Source organism: Orbicella franksi, chromosome 12 (genome assembly GCF_964199315.1).
Source record: "Orbicella franksi chromosome 12, jaOrbFran1.1, whole genome shotgun sequence".
Lineage (NCBI taxonomy): Eukaryota > Metazoa > Cnidaria > Anthozoa > Scleractinia > Merulinidae > Orbicella > Orbicella franksi.
In genome coordinates, this window is record NC_138156.1 from 8142387 (window position 1) to 8165105 (window position 22719).

General features: G+C 36.9%; 2 protein-coding genes across 8 annotated transcripts in view; one reads left to right on the forward strand and one right to left on the reverse strand.

Moving 5' to 3' along the window:
• The window catches only part of LOC145464532 (synaptic vesicle 2-related protein-like), a 31386-nt gene extending 16758 nt beyond the window's left edge, over window positions 1-14628 (reverse strand). For all 7 annotated transcript variants that reach the window (XM_081448453.1, XM_081448450.1, XM_081448451.1 and 4 more), the window contains exons 1-12: window positions 13474-14628; window positions 11569-11666; window positions 10906-11004; window positions 7790-7861; window positions 7310-7434; window positions 6225-6288; window positions 5912-6037; window positions 4785-4913; window positions 4162-4238; window positions 3363-3454; window positions 1608-1703; window positions 199-310 (exon numbers count right to left, since the gene is read on the reverse strand). In XM_081448453.1, the coding sequence (XP_081304579.1) occupies window positions 199-310; window positions 1608-1703; window positions 3363-3454; window positions 4162-4238; window positions 4785-4913; window positions 5912-6037; window positions 6225-6288; window positions 7310-7434; window positions 7790-7861; window positions 10906-11004; window positions 11569-11666; window positions 13474-13609 (1226 nt within the window). In that variant the 5' untranslated portion in view covers window positions 13610-14628. The remainder of the gene's footprint in view (window positions 1-198; window positions 311-1607; window positions 1704-3362; window positions 3455-4161; window positions 4239-4784; window positions 4914-5911; window positions 6038-6224; window positions 6289-7309; window positions 7435-7789; window positions 7862-10905; window positions 11005-11568; window positions 11667-13473) is intronic.
• A 110-nt stretch (window positions 14629-14738) lies between these two features.
• Window positions 14739-21721, forward strand: LOC145463581 (uncharacterized). Its single transcript, XM_081447347.1, has 2 exons — window positions 14739-18998; window positions 20322-21721. The coding sequence occupies exons 1-2, from the start codon at window positions 18110-18112 to the stop codon at window positions 21008-21010; spliced, it is 1578 nt and encodes a 525-aa protein (XP_081303473.1). The 5' UTR covers window positions 14739-18109; the 3' UTR covers window positions 21011-21721.
• The last annotated feature ends 998 nt before the right edge of the window (window positions 21722-22719 follow it).

The window sequence follows — 22719 nt, forward strand, 5'->3', positions numbered from 1 at the left end:
ATTCCTCCAAAACATGGAGACAGACTTAAAATTAACATACAAATGACCTGTGAATTCAGACAGATCCTGTTTCTTCACTGAAAAAAAGTTTTTCAGCGACATAAAAAAAATAAAACAATAAGCAGAAATCCCTTTATGCCTGTAGGCTATCTTACATATTGTGAGAGAATGTGATGTAACAATTCCAATATCTTTTACCTTCCAGTGCAAATATACATCAATGCCAGACTTGCAGCAACTAGGAAAAACTCTCCAGCTAGAGTTCGTTTCCTACCAAGTCTCTCCATAAAAAGCATTGTGAACAATATTCCTGAGCAAAAAATAGAATTGACAAATAGAAAATGAAGGTGTCTGTTTACAGAGATCAGGTGACTGGAGAACTCATTTTTGAGAGTGTTTTTAAAGCACAGAGAAACCCTCTCTCACTCTGTAAAGTTACATGTAAAGGTGGTGGCTTATGAAACTAGTTACTGGTACATGGTGAATCTTACACTGGTATATTACCCCCCTTACAGTGAGTAAGAGGCATTCATAACCTCAAAATTTTGGTCAAGCCTTCTGCGAATTGGAAACAACTTGAAATGGCACATCAAAGTCACAAAAGCTTTAAAGGCAGACTGTCAACGAGGTTCTAGTTCGCAAGAGGCATTCTTCATATTTTTCAGTTTTTTTTTTTTTTGCATGTATGTTGCACTTCAGTGTGGCAGACAGGTTATGAAATTAATGGCTGATGTAAAGCCAGTCTTGAAAAAGCCTTCCAGTCCCACATGCATCAACAATAATAATCTATTCACTTAGCAAGACCAATGCAGAACATTCACTGAAACATTTTCCTATCCGTCCATCAACATCAAACTTGGTAAATATGCTGTGGTAAAATACTTATTGACTGAAGAATGTAAAGCCTTGCCTGTTCCAAGCATTTGGTTAGTTGAAAAGCAGAGTAAAGAAAGGAGAGAGAAAAGTGTTACAGGAGAGCAGCTGACTACACCCTGCTCCAATTTTTCTCACCCCTTTTCTTGTTGCTAACCAACTGCTAACTGACTGCCTGGAGTAGGCTAGGTAAAACTGGATGGCAAAACATTTGGCCCTCGAGTACATGACATACATAGACATCACTGCACATGAGATAAATTAAATACTTGTGTATATATCTTAATGCACTTTCTCAAACTCCATAATAATTCATCAAGTTTATACAAAGGAAATCATGACCATGATGGCATTTGAATTATCTGGTCTTAATTAGCATAGATTTTTACAATTTTATTTCTCTGTTTTCTCCTTAGTTTTAGTTTCGATTGAGAAGATAAATCAAATACTCAAGACCATGTTTGACCACATTTTCAGACACCTCAAAATTGATGAAAAATACTCTGCCACATGTCGTATTCTCAACTCTCTTCTTGGGGTTTGGAAATGTGGTCAAACACTGTCTTTTGTGCTTGATATATCACATCAAGCAGGCTTGTAAGTAATGAGAATAAAGTGAATCAACAACTAAGCAACACTGATCAAACACAAACCTAACAAACACTTTTGTAAATGTAAAGAAATAAGTTAAGAAGAGTTGATATTAAATCTGGAGCTTGAGATTTGAAACTCACCAGGAAACTCAGCAGCTGTTGTCCACAAAAGACTGATATAGTCATTCACAGTTAAGAGTTTGCAGCCACATTCAGTAACAGACGTGGATAGACTCTCTAACAACAAGTAAAACACTGGAATGAATTCATCAACAAACAACAGCACAGCTACTACAGTCAAACCTCTATTAAGTGGCCACCCCTTATAAAGCGGCCAGTTATCGAAGTCCCAAAATTGTTGTTAACCGGCCACCTTTTATTGGCACATCCCAATGTTTTCTCTATTGTCCTTAAGCAGCCACCAAAATCTAACAAACATATAGTTTGGCAATCTTTTGGAAAGGATGATGACAGGTACACAGTAAGTGGTGGTCCAAATAGAATTTGACGGCCAATAAAAACATTCAAATACATGTTGAACATGATTGTCTTAACGTGATCCCATGTTCACTAAGCAATTAACCCAAATATCAAAAAAAATATATTCAGATTTTATGAAGCCTAAGTAATTGGCCATCTGACCACCTCCCACTCCCTTAGGGTGGTCACTTAATAGGTGTTTGACTGTAGATTGCAGAGAACTACTACCTTAGGTAGGTTAAGTCCTGTTCTGGACACTTTAAGGGCCGATTAACACGGTATGACTTTGACACATGTGACAAGCTTACGACAGGCCTACAATATGACTTAGGAACATTTACACGCGCACGACATTTTCACTTACAAAATTAAATATGCAAAAGTTTGCACTGAGATCTATGGAGCAAAAGCTCTAACAAACGGTAAACAAATATTTCAGCTGTCCTACACTTTGAAAAAACTTTCTAATGAGATGTTTTTCACTTTAATCCATTCAGTACTTTTTGAGAAACGACTTCATGTTAATCAGTCAACAACAACTTCGTCCACCATTTTGACGCAAGAAAACTTCTCCTTTGTCACAAAATATGTCATTCTCTATAAATTTCGGCTACGATTGTCACAGCATTTTAAAACATGTTTTAAAATCCTATGGCAATTTTTTTGACATACACAACAGTCGTAAGCAAGTTGTAGGTTTGATTTACACGAAACAATTCATGTTGTAGGCCTGTCGTAAACTTGTCGCATGCGACAAAGTCATATCGTGTAAATCGGCCCTAACAAGACAACATATTTATTACTGCACTAAAAGGCACCATACTGGGCTGTAGTAGTCTTATGATTGATCGAACCTTAGTATAAAAAAACAACTTAAATAAGCATCTGCTTAGTAGAAGAGTCTACCTTAGAGTTCTAGAGGCATCCCCTTAGAGGAAGTGTCTCAAGCAATTTACCCAAGTTGGACAATTTAATATGCTTGTTACAGTGATTGCAAAAATAGGGAAGTGTGCCTGCCACTGTCATGGTGATTGTCACTAGCGATTAATCGTTCTGGACCAGGTCGTTCAAAGCCTGATTAAGCTAACCAGGATTAGCAAGAATTTTGATTTCAGTTTTGTAAATCTCTGGTGAGGTTTTCTGTTTATATTGCTTGTTCTTCACTTTTGAGTTGAATAATCTAAAACTACGCAACACTTAGGAAGTGCCAAACATTTTTATACAAGAAAATTTAATACTTTAGTTACCTTTTAATCCTGGGTTAGCGTTAACCGGCTTTTGAACAATCCAGCTCTGATCACTATGATGGGCAAGCAAAATTGACAATATCTAGCTTAAAATGTGCCCCCCCCCCCCCACCCACCCACTCCCACCCAATAAAAAATGATGTTTTCTCTAACTAAACAAGATAAGTACCTGCACTGCACAAACTCTCTCCTGGACGGATTTGCTGAAAAACTTGAGTTGTCATCAACACAACACCATAGTACAAAACTCCAACAGAAAAACTGTTAAGAAAACACAGGTCCAAATTAGGATAACCAGGTTACAAAGCAACCTGAAGTTCCCTACTAGAACTCCTGCTTTCTTCCGTCTTTCTCCATACTTTTTAATTCCCCTTCCCCTTGCATATTACTATGGGTGAGGAAACTCTGGTCATTCATAGGCTAGATTCACATCGAAACATGTTAATGAATACATTTAAAAATCAACTTTTAAATTCTCTGATTTCTCCACTGTAGATAAACACTGGACATTTTACAGCCTGTAATTTAAGGACTGTAAAAACTATTCTTTCTTCACTGACATTTTTTGAATGAGTTGATTTGCTGGATGTGCTAAGTTAAAGTAGCTTTCATATATTCAAACATAATTTCAGAAGAATCAAAAGAAAAAGTAATCACTACTTTTGCATCAAAACTGACAATTATTTTCATGTGATTTGAGTAACTAGGTACAAGGTGTCTGTCCAAGCCTAATGGACCAACAGGTTGGCACTTTATATCTCCAGTTTCCATAGCATGAAGCCACCAGGGGGGCAACTACTCCCCCAGAATGGGATGCTCCTCCATCACAAGGTCACCCAGCAGTTAGTTCAGTTGGATAATCATTTATACACGTGGATGGAGAAAGAGTCACCGTGTCTCCTATATTATTACTAGGAGCAATTATTGTAGATTAGTTATTGTAAATGTATATCAAAATGTCAACTCACAAAATCAGCCATAGAAGAAGGGTTGTTAATCTATACTCTTGATTGAAAAGAACTTGGATTTTTCCTTGTCGTGCACTCTGAAAAGAGAATGGAATTAAGAATGAGTATATTAGTTCAAACTTTGTTTATGAAAAGCCATAAAATGAAGGTTATTCTTTATAATAATTTTCTCCATATTCTCACAGATTATTAATACTTCTTTTAGATAAAACAACCAGATCAGGGGTTTAATCAAAGTTTTCAACAGGATGGCAATTGGCTTTCACAAGCAGACAAAACTTTGTGAACTGAACTTCTTTTATTTACTACTATTACATGTATAAGAAAAAATTCCTCCAGACAGTCAAACCAGGCAACCAAAGTTGGCGTCATGATTGGCCTCATGGGCAAGTGAATTTTCTTGGGTAAAGTTTTAGAAAATTCAAATTATATAAGTACTGTAGGAGATCAAAATATTTTAATTACTGTAATTAACCATGCAGCTAGAGGAAAAATGTGGGTGCATGGGCTAGTGAAAATGAGTGTTGGGCTAGCACATCTTAGTTACAACTTGCTTGAAGAGCAAGCTGGAAAACTGATTTTCTAGCTGCATCCTGAACCCTTACATTTCTAACAGAACCTACTTCTGTCTCAACTCTAAGAGTTCCTGGAGGAAGTTTAGAGCCATTAATCTTTGCCATGCGTTGCAACACTTCCATGCCCTTCTCTTTTTCACCAGCAGCAAGCAGGTACCGAGGAGATTCTGGTAGCCACTAATGAAGAGAATAAAAAAGGTACAGTTGAATATTTAAAAGAGGCTTCTTCACTTCATTGACAGGAGCTTCTAAATGGGCGATTAAAAGTGTCTAGTTGTGCATTCAATAAAAAGGCCTAATAGTATATTTTAAAGGAGGCTCCTTCACTTTATCGACAGTGGCTTCTGATGGGAAAATTTTGAGTTCTCTTTTGAAATCAACATTTACAAGGAACTTTCCCTCTTACTTCAGATGCAGCAGAAATACTATTAATTATGTAAGAGTGTTCTCAATTATTTATACAACTTAATATGCTACCTTTTTGTACATAATTGATTTTAGGACTACATTGTACTATAGTTAGACTTTCTTGGACGTGAGTATTTAACAAATGACAAGAACCAATTTGGAAACAAGAATGGCTACCATTACACTTAAATAACATGAAAGACAGCATGATAAATGCAAATGGATTGTGAAACAATTCAAAATGTTGCAATACATGTAATCTGTAAAGTTGATTTCATTCCCTGCCTGAATGTAAAGTCAAACATTCATACATTTCTGTAACTGATGTGGGAGATTGTCACATTACTTATTTATGCTTTGATTTCTCTACAAATAGTTAAAAACAACAACAAGACATAAACATGTTGTGTACTAGACTTTTAAACTTGCCAATAATTCACAGTTTCGTAAAAATTACAATGTTTTTTTAATATCTGTCATATTTTTCCTTTGTCATAAAGTGTCATTGCTTAATGCCTAGAGAAAGGGAGAAAAGCATGATAACAGAAAAGGCAATTATCAAAAATTGTAAGTCTTATTAGAATGAGAGCTTAAAAGAGTGTTTACTACTAACAGTGCTTAGTACATTTATGACGTTTCTCTGGACTTATGTCAGGCAAGAATAAAAGGGTCATGAGTTACTGTCACTCCTTTTCTGGACTTTGTATCCAGATACCTAATCGTCTTTGCACAAAGTTAGCTGACTATCAAAACGTGTTCAAGATTACCTTGCATAAAATGATAAATATAACAACAGGAAGCGTGGCAAATGCAAGCAACCATCTCCAGCCAAGTGTCGGCATGATGAGAAGTGACACAACGACCATAAATGTTGATCCAAGTGCCCAGAAAAACTGAAAAGAGAAATAATATACCATTGAAAAGTTCAAATTTTGAGCAACATGTTAGGCTGACCAATTCTCTTTCATGAGAATTGGTTTGAATAGTACACGACAAACTAGGTCGCAACTAATAACAAACAGACTGAACATTTGAAGAACAACACATTGTTCCAAGTAGGATTGCAATACATGTACTCACAGCAAGACACAAAATGATGTACGACCTCATATTGATGGGTAGAAATTCAATCAGTAGAGTGTACCTGAAAATATGAATTAACTATTATTAATATTAAAATATAAATTAATTTAATAGTTTATTATGGATAATTATGTGACTTCCTAAAGACTTTTATCTGCTTTCTTTGATCACTAACTTACATTGATGCCATGAGCACCGTTAATCAGCTGCAAACGATCACATTTTTATCAACAAAATTTGTATGAATTCGTGCTTTCTGAAAGCAAGTGCAGAAATATTTTTTCTTGCTTGTAGAAAATATCAAAAACTTGCCAAATTATCTTTGCTTGCCAATGACACTAGTAGTGGACAGTACCCGGGATTTGAAAAGAAAGCTCCCTGGTCAGTAGAGGTATCTAAAAGCTATCAAATAGGGGCTAAGTTTACCCCTAAAATGCACCAGATGCAACCATTTGAAGCCAATATTATCAAAATTTTCTGCGGAGAGGCCATGCCCCCAGCCCCCGTTTGTGAGCAAGGGTCTCTGCCCCTTGTTCAAAGGCCTTCAGCCTCTGCTGCCTACTATTCCAGCCATCTTGCCTGCTACTCAAAAACATTTTGACTGGGCTGCAAAACACATTTTGGGTAATGATGAGCTCCCCATGTTTCAGAATGCTCCGCTGCTTCTGCACAGCCTCAAAAAATCATTTATTAGTTACAGGAGAAAAGCACAACTGTCTGACCAATCATTCAGTAACAGTTTGTTGGAAAAAAGGGCGTCAACCTTTTATTAATATAAATTTGTAAAAATAAAATATTAAACAAGAGTGTCAATCAATATTAAATTTTGATGTTTGAACCAGTGCTATAAGATTGAGTACAGCTAGCGGATGAGATGAAATTCAAGTATATAAAAACAGTTTGTATTGATCTGCAACAGCTTCACTGTAATTAATACATGTATCTTCAGGGCTCATAAAAATCTAGTTGCACTGTATTTTAAAATAGTTTGTGTATTTACTGAAACATATACATGTAAATTTAAACATAGAAAGCTATTCCAGAAGAGGAGACAAGTCACATTCCAGTTGTGAGACACTTACATAGTTGGCACACCACCAATTCCAAAGCCCACCAAGCATCGTAAGGCAACAATCCAGAGATAATGAGGTGAAAACGAACTAATGAAACCAAAATAAGCCAGCCAACTTGCACTTATAAAAATCATCTGTGAATCAGAGTCAAGCATTAATTAGCAAACTTGTGAATTTTATTTTACTGGAGGACCCACAGTGGACTGCAGGCTTTTAATCTTGGAAGAATGGATAATATGTGTAATATAATAATCATAATATATAAAATATATTTCTAGGTGCGACATGCTATAGAAACAAGAGTTGCACTTAACTTGATGAGCTAATAAAAGCAAAATACACAGTCAAGAACCAAATACAAAAGACCAAACAATACACTATTAATAGCTAACCAATGACTCCTAAAAAGGAAAGTACAACCTTGGTTATTCCCTAGTGCACTGGTACATGAAGACATGGCCCAAACTCACACAACAAACTTCAACTCACACTTTTGCGGCCTAAATTGTCTGAGAGCCAGCCCCAGATTGGACAGCCAACTGCCATACCAACAAAGACAGTCTGCAATCACAAAGAAACAACTGTTATCAATATTGCTTATCAAACTGGTTGAGGCTTTCTAGTACCAGTGCCCTTCATTTATATCATTTATTTGCTATTATTATATTGTATAAATATACTAGCATTCCATCTCAAATGCTGTTCTCTGATTGGCTACGCTACTCACTATCTATCCTGTTGCAGATGGTGAGTAGCATAGCAGGATGAGTACTTAGCATAGCAGTGTGCGCTTGTTAACAAAATGACGGCTGCTTCTTTGTGTTTTCAAGGTGTCTCAACAGTGAAGAGGATTTAGATAAAGTTTTGAATGACTAGTGGATTTATACATGTACTAAAACAATTAGACTATATTGCTCTTGATTTATACAGTTGACTCAGGCTGCATCCTTGTCAACTATCACACGATAGAAATCTCAAGCTCATAACCTAATTGTTGAATATAAATTAAATGATTGCTTCTAGAAAGCCAACCTCTTAAAACCAGTTTGACACAAATAGTACAGAGTTAGGCAATGATTATCTATTGCTTGTTATAGTTCACCACTAAATTTTCTCCGATTCTTGTGGGTTTAAATTGATCATGTGACTCAATAGTGTTCATCCATTGGGACACACTATCAGCCCATAGTGCCAGTCCGAGGAAAATACGCAGATAGATAGTACTCATCAGTGAATGTTTTTCTGTAAACAAGCCTGTTTATTTAAAATAAACAATTGAAACTGTATTAAATGGGTTTTAGTCTGTTTTCTTTTTCAAATTTTACATTTGGCTTTTGCAGCTATCATCTAAAACAGTTGAAAATAATTCAATATGACTTTTGAACTGGCTCGCAGAAGAAAATTTATTACAACATAGGGCGCACACTAGTCCTACCTAATTCCTATTTAGCCATCATGAACAAAATCTCTATGTACACATGGTCGTGTGTGCATATAACATGACGTGTGCAGTTTCAATTTAGCTGCAAAATTTCCGTCAAGTTTAGGGCGAGTTCCTTAAGTTTCGGTAATGCAAAGATTACTCTGAATAATCCAAACTCTACTTCATGCATTTGACTTTTACAGGGCTAAGATGTTTACTTAAAATTGAGTATTTTGACTTTGTTTGTCTACATTTTCATTGAGTACTTATGACTTTGTTTTCTTACATTTTCATTATATAACCAGGTTAAGGTTACTTCCCACCTTCACGGTTACCCTTTGGGGAAAAAAATCATATGCACGCCAGTTTCAATAAAACCCCAACAAACTATATATCATAAGCATAATAACTGTACTTTACAAAAAAATTACAATTTCAGCAATGTTTTCTTTTAGGAAGTGTCAGGAGGCGATAAGGCGTGAAACAACCGAGGGTTCTTCTATTGAATTTATCACATATCGGATTCTGCGGTATGAGCAAAATGGCTGCACAGTCTTATTCAAAAGGCATCAATCACCAAAAGTGTGTCGGGCTTTTTCGATATTCTGATTGGTTGTCTAGATATCCACATCTAAAGTTGGAGCAGCAAAAAATATGCAAGACATGTTGTGTAAATGGACACCACAGGAAAAATGTGTTAAATATCAAAATTTCCCGACACTTTGGTTTGTAATAATTACAAATTATTATCTCTGGAATGTTCTGGTGAAATTTCACGGCAATCCATCAAATCTGCATACCCTATAAATTTGCTCAAAGTGGATGTATTCCTCCAAAAATCAAATGTGAGATTTTAGTTTGTAAAGGTTTGTAAACAACTCACGCCATGCCCGGAGATTATCACGCCTAATAAAACCGCAAACCAATAGAACAACAGGACCTCCTAATGTCTATGACAATAGATCAAGATTTCCCGGGAAAAGCATGGCATTGCAACATGTTTTTTATCTCGCTCAGTGGAGTTCAATTCAGAACGATGATGTAATATAAAAGGCAAAGACGTCAAAGGGAAAGGCAAAGGCAAAACCCGTGCCAAAAGGTTAAAGGCGGAAAATGTGCCGCTGAAAAACAAGACGTTAAAGAATTGACGGACAGCTTAAGAAATACCCTTATTGCTGAAATGAGTTCCCTTGGGTAGGTTTCATGATTTTGTGATTTGGAAATTACGCTTTGAGGCGATTGCTTATGTTTTTATATCAGGGATATTCAAATGCTCTGCTCTAATTTTTCGTAGCTCGGTTTTTCTTGATGCTGGTCTGGCAAAATGGTGAAGACAAAAAAGGATACGAATGCTAGAGAGGTGGCTGGGTGAAGAAAACAAACAAAAGAAAGTGCAGAGGAACAACTGTGCATGAATAACATTCCAGTGGGTCTCAATGAGTCCGACGATTCATTGGTATCGGACTCAACAGAAGAGTCACTGTAAACATCGCTGTCAAGTTCCCAAATTTTGACAGAACCTTTATCTTCTCTCGACTCCATCTTTTTGCCAAATTGATATGATAGCTGCAGCTTCATCCGCAAGGCCAACTTTCGCTTCTTCAGTCAGTAATGTATTTTCATTCGTTCTTCGCTGTTTTCGCTTTTCGAACTGGTCCATGGAGTTTTTCATGGTCCATATTTACTTATAACTTAATAGAATTACCGGTACACCTAATATGAAAAATGCTTGGCAGTCAGAACAACATTGAAACTGCTGATCAACCGACTAGCCAAATTGTTGGTATCTGTACAGGCAAATTTTTATATTCCTGGAAACCTCGTCTTGGTTGATTGCATACATGTTATAAGGCTGTCAATCAAGAGGGAACTTTTACTTCCGGCCATAACGTAAAACCTCTATTTCTCCACCAATATTTAGCGTTTTTCAATTTTTTTTTCAGAAATTAGAGATTACTCTTCGACCATTACTTTGACCCAAAAATCCAAATTTGAAGAAAATTGCCATTGTGAAGGTACACGGTAACCTTAAAATCTAGTGTATTTGCTCTCAAAGCTTTGCTTCTCAGGCAAATATTTCTTTTAAGGACATCATATTTCCGTGGGGCAACTATCAGCTGCTAGTTCCTCAACAAAACACTCTATTGTTTAAATAGCTTCAATCTATGAGATAAACACTCACTGTGGTTATAAATGCCTCCTCCCACGATGACAAATGCCACAAACACTGAATGGTTGGTGCCAAGACAGAAAGCAACAAAAGCTCCACGGCATCACACATCTGAAAGGATAATTTATTTAACAACTTAAAGACATACTGTTTCTCTCTGGCTGAGGGCGAAATTAAGGAGAAACATTTTTTCTGGCATGCAACTTGAGTCAGGGTGCTACTCCAAGTGTGTTGGGGTTAATGTACAAATGAACACTTCTTTTCATTTGACATTTCCTGACCTCCATTATATGCACCGTCTGCCCTCATGCAGTATAATAGGCATTATCAAAGGAAAGTAAGTAACAGAAGCACAGTTTCACTGTTTCAAGTCTGAGCAATATTGGTAGTTACTTGTGCATTTTTTTCTTTTTTTGAAACGTTAGCTACATGGTGTTTTATTGTGTGCTGTATAATGCTTGAGGTTATAGTTAACAAAGATCAGGCTGCAACTGGCTTGGTATGGTGCCAAGTCACGTAGGAAATTGTGTTGAATTCATAGCCTGTCAAAGGACTGTTAGAATGATTTGAGGCTAATATTGTCCAAAGACAAAAATCAAACAGGGATTGTTGCTTTTTAAAGACTTAATTGCAGATATTTCACTGAAGAAAATACAGCTTCAAACCCATACTTACATTAACAAAACCAGCCATTAGAATGAGTAGGATCTGGAATTTTCCCATCCCAATTGCTTCCACTGCTTCAGACAATGTGAAGGTTTCTCCATCATTTTCTGAAATACAGAAATACTGAGTGACACCAACTGAATACAGAAATACTGACAATAATGATTTTCATTTTTGGGAAATGTTTCAAGCTTGAATATTGATAACACTCCGTTTTATTTTCCATTTTGGCAAGAATATCTCTAAACGAAAACTTAACAGACAGAGTGCTTTTTTTCAGCCTCATTCATCTTTTAACATACCCAAATAATTTGCCAATGATACAGAATATAGCATTTCCTAAATAGACCAAATGAAATATGACTTCCTCCAGTAACAATTTACATTATGGTTACATGTCTAAACAGGGATACTGCTGGTCTCTAGTCAAGCAGGCATTAATTCACGAAAATCTTGAAAATCTTGAAATAGACACTGCTTTGAAAATAAGAGGGAAAAATATCAGTCTTCCACATGCCAACAAATAGTTTACTCTAATGTCTTGAATCTGTGGATATATACAAATTCGGTAGTACCAGCAGTTCATTTAGCTGTTTTTCATGTAAAACTACGGAAATGGAGAAATATTTCCAAGAAGTGTCAAAAGTTGATGATAAAAAAAGCCAAAACAGTAAAATCAGTCTGCAATCCTAAGGAGGCGTCTTGTAAATGCCTAAATAGACCAGAACAAGAAAGTTCAGCACAAAATGGCAAGCTGGACCTCTGTGATTATGAGATACCGAGAGTCACTCACCAAAAAGGTGAGTGCTGTCAAAATTTTGTTTCTAACACTGAGTATCTTAATTTTTGCTATTCATAAATAATTATAAATTATAACTATATTCTTCATTGAGTAATAATTTGCCATTGGATTCCCGTACAAACACTGTAATTTCTGACGTTGAATGTTGTCTACATCCATCACATTGGCTTCCAAAATTAAAATAAAGTATATTCTGGTCAGTTCGAAAAAATAATATGAACCAGTTTGAAAAATTTAAACTTGTTAAAAAAAAATTAACACAAAAATAAATTTAAACCCTAACATAAGCAAAAATGCAGTTAAATGTTAACCAAGCAGTTTTAGCTCCATGAAGGTTCTTGTTAAAATGTTGCCCAGTGCTGAGTAAAGGTAATATTATTGTGTGAATGCGAATACAAATTATGTATAATATTAATGATCACTGCGAGTAACATTTGAAAATTCTGTCAAAATTGCATGAGCACTTAGGCAAGTGCAATTTGAAAGAACTCCAAATATCATGAATCATATATATCCTTTCATTTTTTTTTTTTTTTTTTCAATAATAATATAATATAATATAATATATATTCATGATTGCTTGGGCTTTCATACACTTTCTCATTATAATTTTTAAGACTTAGAAAATTATCAACATGCATGTGCTGATTTGCATTACAAAATAATAAATTGGCCCACTCTTGTCCAATCACAATGGCATGATTTTCTCAGTCATAACAAATATGTATTGGGAGGGTCTTTCGCAAGACCATTTAATACCTCTGAGACATACAACACATCTGAGTAGTATTATAAACACGTCAAAATTAATAATAAAGAAAATACAACAGCTGTTTTATTCTTGTTCAAGATTAATGAGGTCATTGTTGTCTTGACATGTTCAACAGTCATGTCTCATGTAATTTTACATGTCTTCCAAGATTACTTAGCTTAAAAGGCCACGTCTTAAGCTTATTTCGACAAGGAAATAATAGTTCTTCATTTGCCAAGCAGGTAAACACTTAACATAACAACTGCTGTTGATAGCAAAAGACGTAACAGCGATTTACTACGGCCTAAAGATCTTTAAACTGGACATTCTTAGTCACAAAACGCTTATTTCGAGGACTTACCATTGTTATCATTGACTTCTTTCAAAGATTCGTAATCCGGACGATGCGTCTTCGGGGAGCCAAGATTTTTACCTCCGACGGCTGCAGAATCTTCCAGGACTCCTTTAAGTTCCAGTTCAACGCCGCTTTTAGCCATATTTTCTCTGAAGCTGCAGCTTAATCTTATTTCACGACACAGTGGAGGGCTATTTGTTGTAGCAGGTTGTAGCTATCTACAACCGGCTTTTCCCCATAATGGTGAAGAATGTTTACAGAGTAAGCTTTGTTACAATCCTTTTAGATTCTTAGATGAGCTAAGAACTCCAAAGAGGGCTTGATAACTAACGTGCTGTACTTAGATGTCCTGGACAAACATGTAAAGCAAAAGCAATCGCAGCCATATTTACAGGCAAAAGAGCAACGAAGTCGAAGTTGTCCGAAGTCACGAAGACTGTATCTGCGTAGAGCCTGGAGCGAGTCAATAAATGGTTCAGGAGGTGTACATGTGGCCACTGTTGTCTCTGTTGTATCGAAAATCACTGAACCGAACACAGGGCCGCAATTTTATCTAAAATATGTTTTTCTTCCCGCATAATTCCGTAATATGATTTAAATTATCGTTTTTATGGTTGATAAGTTATTTTCAGGAATAATTTGGGTACTTTGTGATCGCAGATGGATAGATAGATAGATAACTTTATTTCAACTCGGGTTGATGAGGCTGATTAGGCCTATAGCAAGATTATGCTAATTTACCGAGAAAAATAACTTTAAACGAAAGAAAATTGAAATTAAAAAATTACAAGATATAAATACATAACAGCTAAGACTGGTTTACATATGTAAATTTACAATAGATCTAACCGCAATCTTAAAATCTTTAAGTGTCTTCATACAACGTAGTGTATCCGGAAGTGAATTCCAAGCTTTTGAAGCAGTGTAGGCCACGGACTTAGTCCCATAACGGGTGGTGTTAACTTTAGGGATGACAAGCTTGTTGGTGCCCCTTAGATTCTTAATGTTCTCACGAATAGTAAACAAGTCACTTAAATATGTAGGAAGAAGGTTGTTGACAGCTTTAAAAGCTAAGAAGATGTAACAAACACAAACACTAAACATGACTTTTTCATACCCATACTCTGAGAAGTATGACCCTGTCAAATTCGCCAAAATTTCATTTGTAAATTGAATTGAAACGAATGATTTAAACTGAATTTTTAACTGGATAAAAAGAAGACAAAAAATTAGTTACTCCAAAATTTAATGTAGCCTTAAAAAAAGACGAAAGTTCAAAGTTCAAGTTTAAGAAAGGATAGATTACAAAGCAGACTAAAATAAAGGCACATTTCTGTCTTTCTGTACTACCGTATTATAAGTGCTCTATTCTGCATGAGTACAGCCCTGCGAACAAGATCTATTAGCTGTTCTTAGAGTAGGGTGTGGGTGGAAGAAAAACTTGTGAACGTGCATCGTTTCAAATTCTGTATATCGCGTCAAACATTTGGACGCAAAATAATTATTGGTCGAGATTAACTCGTCAATAGCGTAAGAGGAAAATATCACCTAGAATCTATCACTCGAGCACAAAAGCGAGATTAAGTACTTTTGCATGGCCGAATAAGCTTCGAATAGATCGAAGGATCAAAGTGTTACTTTCGTAACTCGTTTTCTTCTTTGTTTTGTTTAAATAACTATTACTTATTAACGATTATGTACATTTTTTAAGTTTTGCTATTCATGCTGTGATTGCTGTGATCAATGCAAGTTTCGTAATATAACCTTTGGAATCATGTAATTAGAGACACCACATTTTTATCAGTTTAGTTGCGCCATCTACGTTTTCGCTGTTCTTTTATGCTATCGCTGCCATCGTTATCGTGCTAAGCTATCGTTTCTACCATTGCTACCCTCGCAGGAGCAAGATCAAAGTAAGTCTTTGCTACATATATTTTAGTTGTAATCGTGTCGTTATAGTTTAAGATTTATGTTCCATCGGTATCCTTGATTTATGTTTTGTATCGTAGCTAGTATTAGCTTACATAAGCCTTTTGTATCGTTTTGCTTTTAGTTCGAACCACACAATCACAACCACAACGACTTCACATCACAAGTTCATCTCTATTTTGTTATCCTGATTTCTATATTGTTGATTCATCGCTCCTTCCAGTAAACGCTAACGATTGATTTTACTGTGACCTGGTTTCTTTGAATTACAATGTGCGTTCGAGTGGTTCAAGCTCCTGTTAAGCCCCAATCTACACGCGGCTTCGCTCCTGGAAAGTCACACAAAGGAAATAATTTTTCCTGGTCAGGACTTTCTAAATACTTTCCAAGGAGGCCTCTCTCGATCTAAACAGTTTGTGAGTTCCGGAGAAACAGCTATTCTCCCACACACAAGTCAGTACTAGTGAATTTTTGTAATTTAATATTTATAAACGTGCACCGTGTTTTTCGGAGCAAAATTTCGCACAAACAGAAAAATGATCTAATCGTATTGTGCTTTGAAAGTTTTTTTTCCGAAAAGCAAACCGTTCAACTGAAAATTTCGGAAGGAAAATCAAATGGAATTGAAATTTGTGGCAAGAAATTTCCAAAAACTTTGGGTTTACCTCGCGAGGTTGTAGTCTTTAACGAAAATTTGGAAAATTGCTATTCATTTGCAACAAAAAAATTCCCAGAAATGCAAACCGAAACTTTTAGTCGAATGAAAAGTGCTCTGAAACATCCTGGCAAGGTCTCCTTCCCTTCACACCCTACTGTAAGAGCTACCAAGATCCCGTCTCGGAATTCTCGATTATTACGGCAGAAAGACTCTCTCAGATATAGAGCTGTTATAAGAAGTTCTTCGCTACAAACGCTTAAAAGTATGGTGAGTTGTCTCTGGTGTCAACTACCTTCTCCTTGAATCTCTCGCATACCCCTTTAACAGAATGAATAACAAGAAAAAAGATCCACAATTAAAAGAAATGGAGAAAGAAATTTCATATATAATGCAGAAGTTATCTCTCTTGCGTTCCTACTATTCCAAGTACGCGTTTATGCACACAATCAAAAGCTATAACAGTATCCACCAGGTTTGTCAATGACATAAATGGCATCAATTGCTTTTTTTGAAAAACTCTAAAAAAGGGTCGCGATAAAGAGCAAAGACATTATGTTGTAAAAAAAAAATACAAACCATAAGGTGTCGTTGGCCTTTAGACATAGGAAGAAAGCAAACACCGACAGCGACTGAGAAGTTGAACCAAAACATGGCGATTTCAGTCCGAAGCCGGCCTCTTAATGTCGTTCAGCAACTGTTCAATCCTTAACCCCTGCACTCCTTCACAATCCATACGGGTCATTTTAATTCAAGAGTATTTGGTGTCGATATGTGAACGACGACCAAAAATCTTCCCGTGATCCTTAGCTCAGAGATAAAGCACTACTGAGTTATAAATTACACGTAAACATTATAGTTTTATTCAAAGGACGACAGAGGCTGGCAAAGCATATCTGTCAGCCGTTACCTGGGAGATTCATCCCTCTGCTCAGTATCCTTTCAGTTTTAAAAAAGGTGAAATTTTATGAAAAAGACAAGGCATGACCTTTTACTTAAAATGCAAAAATGATAATGACATTTATTTGACATATGCATGTCAAAATGGTGCTCATATCGTTTACTCGTCAGGTCCGTACCCCGAAAAAAATTACGAGTGATGCAATGTCCATGGTAAGATTCTTTTCCTAGGAATTCCTAGAAGCCATTCTCCATTCTCTATTCTATGGCAGAATTTCTTCTCATGTCTTCTACTTCGTATTTCGCCACTCGCAGCTCGATATTTCACCGGCACGTTAATTTGACAGTTGTCTTCTCATAGTACACCTTAGATGAGATCAGGAAATTTGCATTAACTCCTGAAAGACTGTGCTTGTGTTCCACCATCTATCAAGTTCTGGCCCTCTCTCTGTCACGCAACGCTGCGTTCGTGATAGAGAAGGACCCTCGCTCTCGAAAGAGCGTAGCGTTGCGTGACGGAAACGGCCAGAACTGGAGTGTTTCATCGGCAATCATCCAAAAATGAACAGAAACCTTGTAAAACAGTATCCAGTTTCCTTCACAACAGGAATTGCTTTCTACTATCTCAAACTTTCGCACTGGCCGAAGTTAACTTTCTTATCCTAGGTTCACAAGGGCTCTAGCTTTAACGGAGATCAAATATAGATTTTAAGAAATCTTTTTCTAATATATTGGTAAGTTAGGCTCGAGACTCTTCACTCGTAACTGCCGCAAATTTGACATTTTGTTTTTGCTATTGGAAAATTCAAGCGTTTGGCTTTGTTTAACTATTTGGAGTTCAAATAATGAACAAGTTAAGGATGATCATCCTCTCTTGTTATGAATAAACAAATGAAAAACTGTCATGCACGTGAGAAAGGTAAGTAAATTCTATCCCCTAACCAACGTGTGTAACTCTTCCCCACCCCACCCCGACCGTGGAAAGGCGGGAGGAACGCGTGCGCAGGTAACCCGTCGTGACGTCACATCATCGCGCGAAAATTTCGGTTGAGTGGACCAAATCTTTTTTGTCGAGTGCGCACATTTGCGCTGTTGGAGTCTATCTTGTTGATTGTTGGAAGTGCAAGTATCTCTTCTGCGAGCTCCAGTCATTTGCAAATGGATTCAAAAGCCAAGCCCAAGCCGAAAGCGTCAGGGAAGAATCACACGCCACTCTGTCAAGGAGACTGCGATCTGGTGCATCACGATTTAGTGACAGCGTTGTTCAAGGACGGACGTTGCATGAGTGCGAAGATTCAGCGCCTGGGGGACCTGCCAACTGCACTAAAGGAAGCGATAGAAACGGCGAAAAAGGACGGTTGGGACCAAGACAGCGAGATTCCGGATCCCTTAGAAGCAATGAGGAACCCATTGCTCTTACTTGCCTGTGCTTTTGGGAAGACAGCCATCGTCGAAGGGCTCCTACGGAACAACTTCAACCCGCGTGCTGTGAACAACAACGGCGAGACTGCACTGCATTTCATAGCAATGTACTTAAATAAAACGGCAGCGATTACTGGAGGTAAACTAACTCTTTGTAAAGACAGAGAGGACACATTTGAGCGGCTACTTCATGTCCTAACCGATCATCATCCCAAGATCTTGGCGGCAAGGGACAAATTTGGTCGCACCGCACTGCATGTGTCGGCTGCAAACATTTTGAGTCGATCGCGCATCGACAAGCGAAAGAACGTTTCCTTTCATCAATTTTGCTTGAAGACCATGGTTGTAAGGTTGCTGGAACTCGAAGATGATGCCATTTTCACCAGGGCAGAGATCACAGAGGTCATCGAAACCGCCGAAGGCAGCAGTGGCGATTCCATTTTGCATATGCTAGCCCAGGACAGCCCTGCTGGATTCGAAATACTGAAATTCATGCAGAACGTATTATTCCCTGGAAAAGCAATGCCCAGCGGAAAGAACAAGAAAAATGAAACAGTGCTTTCTCTTGCTTGGGAAACAGACCCACGAAATGCTGTCAAAATCTTTTCAATTGGACCACAACAAGGTGAGAAAACCCATTGATCAAGAGAAATTCCTCACTTTAAACTGCAGTGTTACCTTACAAATATTTTACTCAAGCTTACTCATCAGTATAGGTTATCGCATCATTTCGAGTGCAATTTGGAATAAATAAGCACAAGTAAATTTTACAAAGCTAACAAAACTGAAGTCAATTTGTAATCTGAAAAATTGTCAAGTGCATATTTATTCCAAATTGCACGAAAATAATAATTATGTGATTACTTGCTAATTAATAATCAACTTGAAAACATACTATCGAGGGCCTTTGTCTACACAGTTTCTTTAGGCACGCTGCAGTGTGCTTGGTATTCCACTAATCTTCAAACATTTCCAGAAATATTTGCAGAATTGCCAACAATGTTCAAAAGTCTTTGGCCAGCTTTACGTAATCTTTGGCAATCTTTGAAATTCTTTGGAAGGGTTCGGGTGATTGGTGGAGGTATTTGGAAGTGTTAGGGTAAAATTTGTTGATTTCCGAAGGGTTCGGGTAATCCTTGGAAGTGCTTGGAAAACGGCTAATTACCTTTGGCCTCAAAGAAACTTCGACCACCTTTGAAAATTTTATACCTCAGATGACCGTTGGTAGTCTTAGAGTGTCTTCATACTACATTGTAACTTCAAATATCTTCGTTGTAATTTGCACTGGTGTGTCAGATTTACACTCTTGTTTTAAATTTGCAATGGTGTTAGACTGTAACATGAAAACTACACTCCTTTTTGGCCAATCAGAATCGAAATTGAGTATTTTTTCTAGTGTATTATTAGAAATGAAATTCAAATACACTGCAATAGAACAGAAAATCTCCAATTTCCATTACTTTGCTGCCATGGTTTGGCAGGAGCTACCAAAATGCAGCATTTTGTACTGCTGTGAAATAGTTACTATTATTCAGGTGATAAACTCTAAGTAACTGATATTGACATTTTCCTTTCAGCCCCAGGACTGATTAGTGCAATTTTTTTCCTTGCAATACATTACTTCATACAAGTGAATATATGAAAGATTGTACATTTGAACTGCAGAGAAAGATATGAAGACATTATTGATCATCACAGTTATACACACAACTTAAACAGTTGTGAAATTAAAGCCTGAGAAAAATATTCAGGCTTAAACGGGATTTGAACCCATGACCTTTGTGATACCAGTTAAGTTGTGTGCATAACGACGATGATCAATAATGTCTTCACATTACTTAGTAATGATGTAATGTCATATCAACAGGAAATGAGAAATATGAGTAAAACCGTTGACTTGGGGGTCGCCAATGAAAAGTTTGTTATGAATGTCTATTATATTCTTTAGCAGAGAATGCAACTTGCAGCACAACACATTTAGAAGAAACCTTGATCAGTAATGATGGAGAAGGATCAACTGAAGTTGAAAATGTTGACAAAATGGAGCCAGAGAGCAATTTCAGTGGCGGTAAAGAAAGCGCCAACCTTGCATCAGAAGATGACAGTGTGCCCTGTATCACTCAGGTCTTTTCATTGTCAAATGAAAATTGTGTGGATTGTGAACAGACATGTAATTCCAACAAGCCAAAAGACCTGATCACAGCAGGCAGAGTTAAAGACGAGTCTTGCTCAGAGGTCATTCCCACAAGCTTGAGCAATGTGAAAACTTGGTCTGATGCTGACAACTCCTTTCTTAAATTTGTCATCACTGAAGGGGTTGCCTTGGATACGCTCGCAAAACAGAACATTGTAGAGGTTGTACTGAAACAATACTCGGACAAGCTCAGTGAAGTAGAGGACAGACTTCCAAAGTTGGGGCAGCTAATGAGTGAAGAAGAAATTGCTCTTAGTCAGAAGAAAGGGGAACTTGCATTGTTAAAGCAGGAGATTGTAGCAAAGGAGAGGTCCCTTGAAGAGCTGAAACAGAAAAAGGAACTGCTCTGTGAAGAAAGGAGGAAGCTTAAAAGAAAGGTTGCTCATTGTTATGCAACAGGGCAGTTGCTGGAGATCAAGTCGAAAAAATGTCGATCTGTGTAAGTCATACTAACATTGAAACTCTGATTGAAGGGAAGCAGGGCCTACATGTAATAACAGAAACATTTATTATCACATGCATAAATTACATTTTGTTCTTCAGTGTTCAGTTTAAAAAGAAAGAAAGAAAATACATGTCAGTAATAAACAGATTTCATTGTTGTTGCTTTTCTTCTTAAAGGTATACTATAAAATTACACCCATTACTGTTAAATATAAAACAAAAGAACAGATTGGGACAGCTATTTTCAAAAGCTGCCTTTTTGTGAAAGAACCTATCAAGTTGTAATATTTAACTTAAAGCAAGATGTACCAATTGTTTTTTTTGGAAAAGATACTTTTATTTTTTATAACTGATGGAAGAGGGGTGGGCATTATAGTTATTTAACATGGAGTAATGTTTGCTGATATTTTGAAGAGAGATAATTTTATATCTGTTAAGAAAACTTATTCGGTTGAAGTTTTGTAACAAAAGTAAAGGTTTTCTTGGGTTTGTTATTTGTAGTTTAAATAACAATATTATTCAGGTATATCATCAAGAACATTTTGAAAAAACACCTTTGCCTAAAATTTACTAGCTTATTGTTGTATTGTAATATTTTGTATAAAATAACTACCTTTACTGGCTGAAGAAGTTTTCGTTTTGTTTCATTTGTATCAGAATGTGCTTGCTCACATTTAAAAGGTAAATAAATTCTATTTTGCTTATTTGTATCAAGTCTCCCAATTTAATGCTAAGGGACATAAGTGGGGTGGTGTTTTGGCCAAATAGTTATCTCAATGCAGTCATCAAGTGGTTTCACTGCTTAAGGGCTGGCTGGGGACATTGTGTTTTGTTCCTGGGCAAGACACTTTACTCTCACAATGCCTTTGATTCCTCACCCAGGTGTATATTTGGGTACCGGTGAAAAGGCCGCTTTCAATATGTTAACATTCGGCTCGTTAGTGAAGCCTAGAGGACATTCCATTCTCTTTGTTTGTGTCCTCTAGGCCTCACTGCCAAGCTGAATTTTAATATATTAAAAACAATCTATTGTTGGAGCGGCCTGACGGAATGGTGGGACTCACATCCTATCCAGGGCATTAATTACTTATTGAGTACCTCGGCACTCATTTAATTTTTTGTGTTCCGGTTGCGGTATGTAATCAGTTTTGATAATTTGAGGGGGATGCTCTTAAAACTCGTGACATTTGTAATTGATAACAAGAAAACGTTAACAAAATATAGGCAAATTGATCAAAAAAAACCATTGTAATCTAGGAGAATAAATATATGCGGCTGGTTAAGGTTCAGTTGAACTGGGTTTTCAATTAGACTCAAACTATTCTGTCCGATTTAGCGCTGCATTGCTGTGAATGGAATGGGGGAGGCTATCAACGCTAAAGAGACCGGGGTAAGCTCTAGTAAGCCACGTTAAACCTCGTTTCCATTATTTCTAAGGGAAAAGCCCAGGGAACTACCTTGGGCCAGTGACGTAATTGATTATGCACGCCTCCTGTTTCTAGCAACGAAAAAATCTGATAACAATGCAAATTACCTGGAGATCTGTGGCCAAGCCATTGTTAAAAATATCTTGCAGTTGAGAATGAATGTTCCAGTGTAATCCAGACAACTCTCCTCATTTTGTTTGGGGTGTTATCAGTCCTGGAAGCTGGGTCTTGGAGCCTGTGACGTAACCTTTTGCTTGCCAACATTTCGTGACATAAAACAA

Bases quoted from the DNA above. Each gene is read 5' to 3' on its own strand.
- LOC145463581 (XM_081447347.1), top strand. From the start codon at position 18,110: ATGGATTCAAAAGCCAAGCCCAAGCCGAAAGCGTCAGGGAAGAATCAC. The intron at 18,999-20,321 runs GTGAGAAAACCC...TATATTCTTTAG, and splicing joins TTCAATTGGACCACAACAAG to CAGAGAATGCAACTTGCAGC.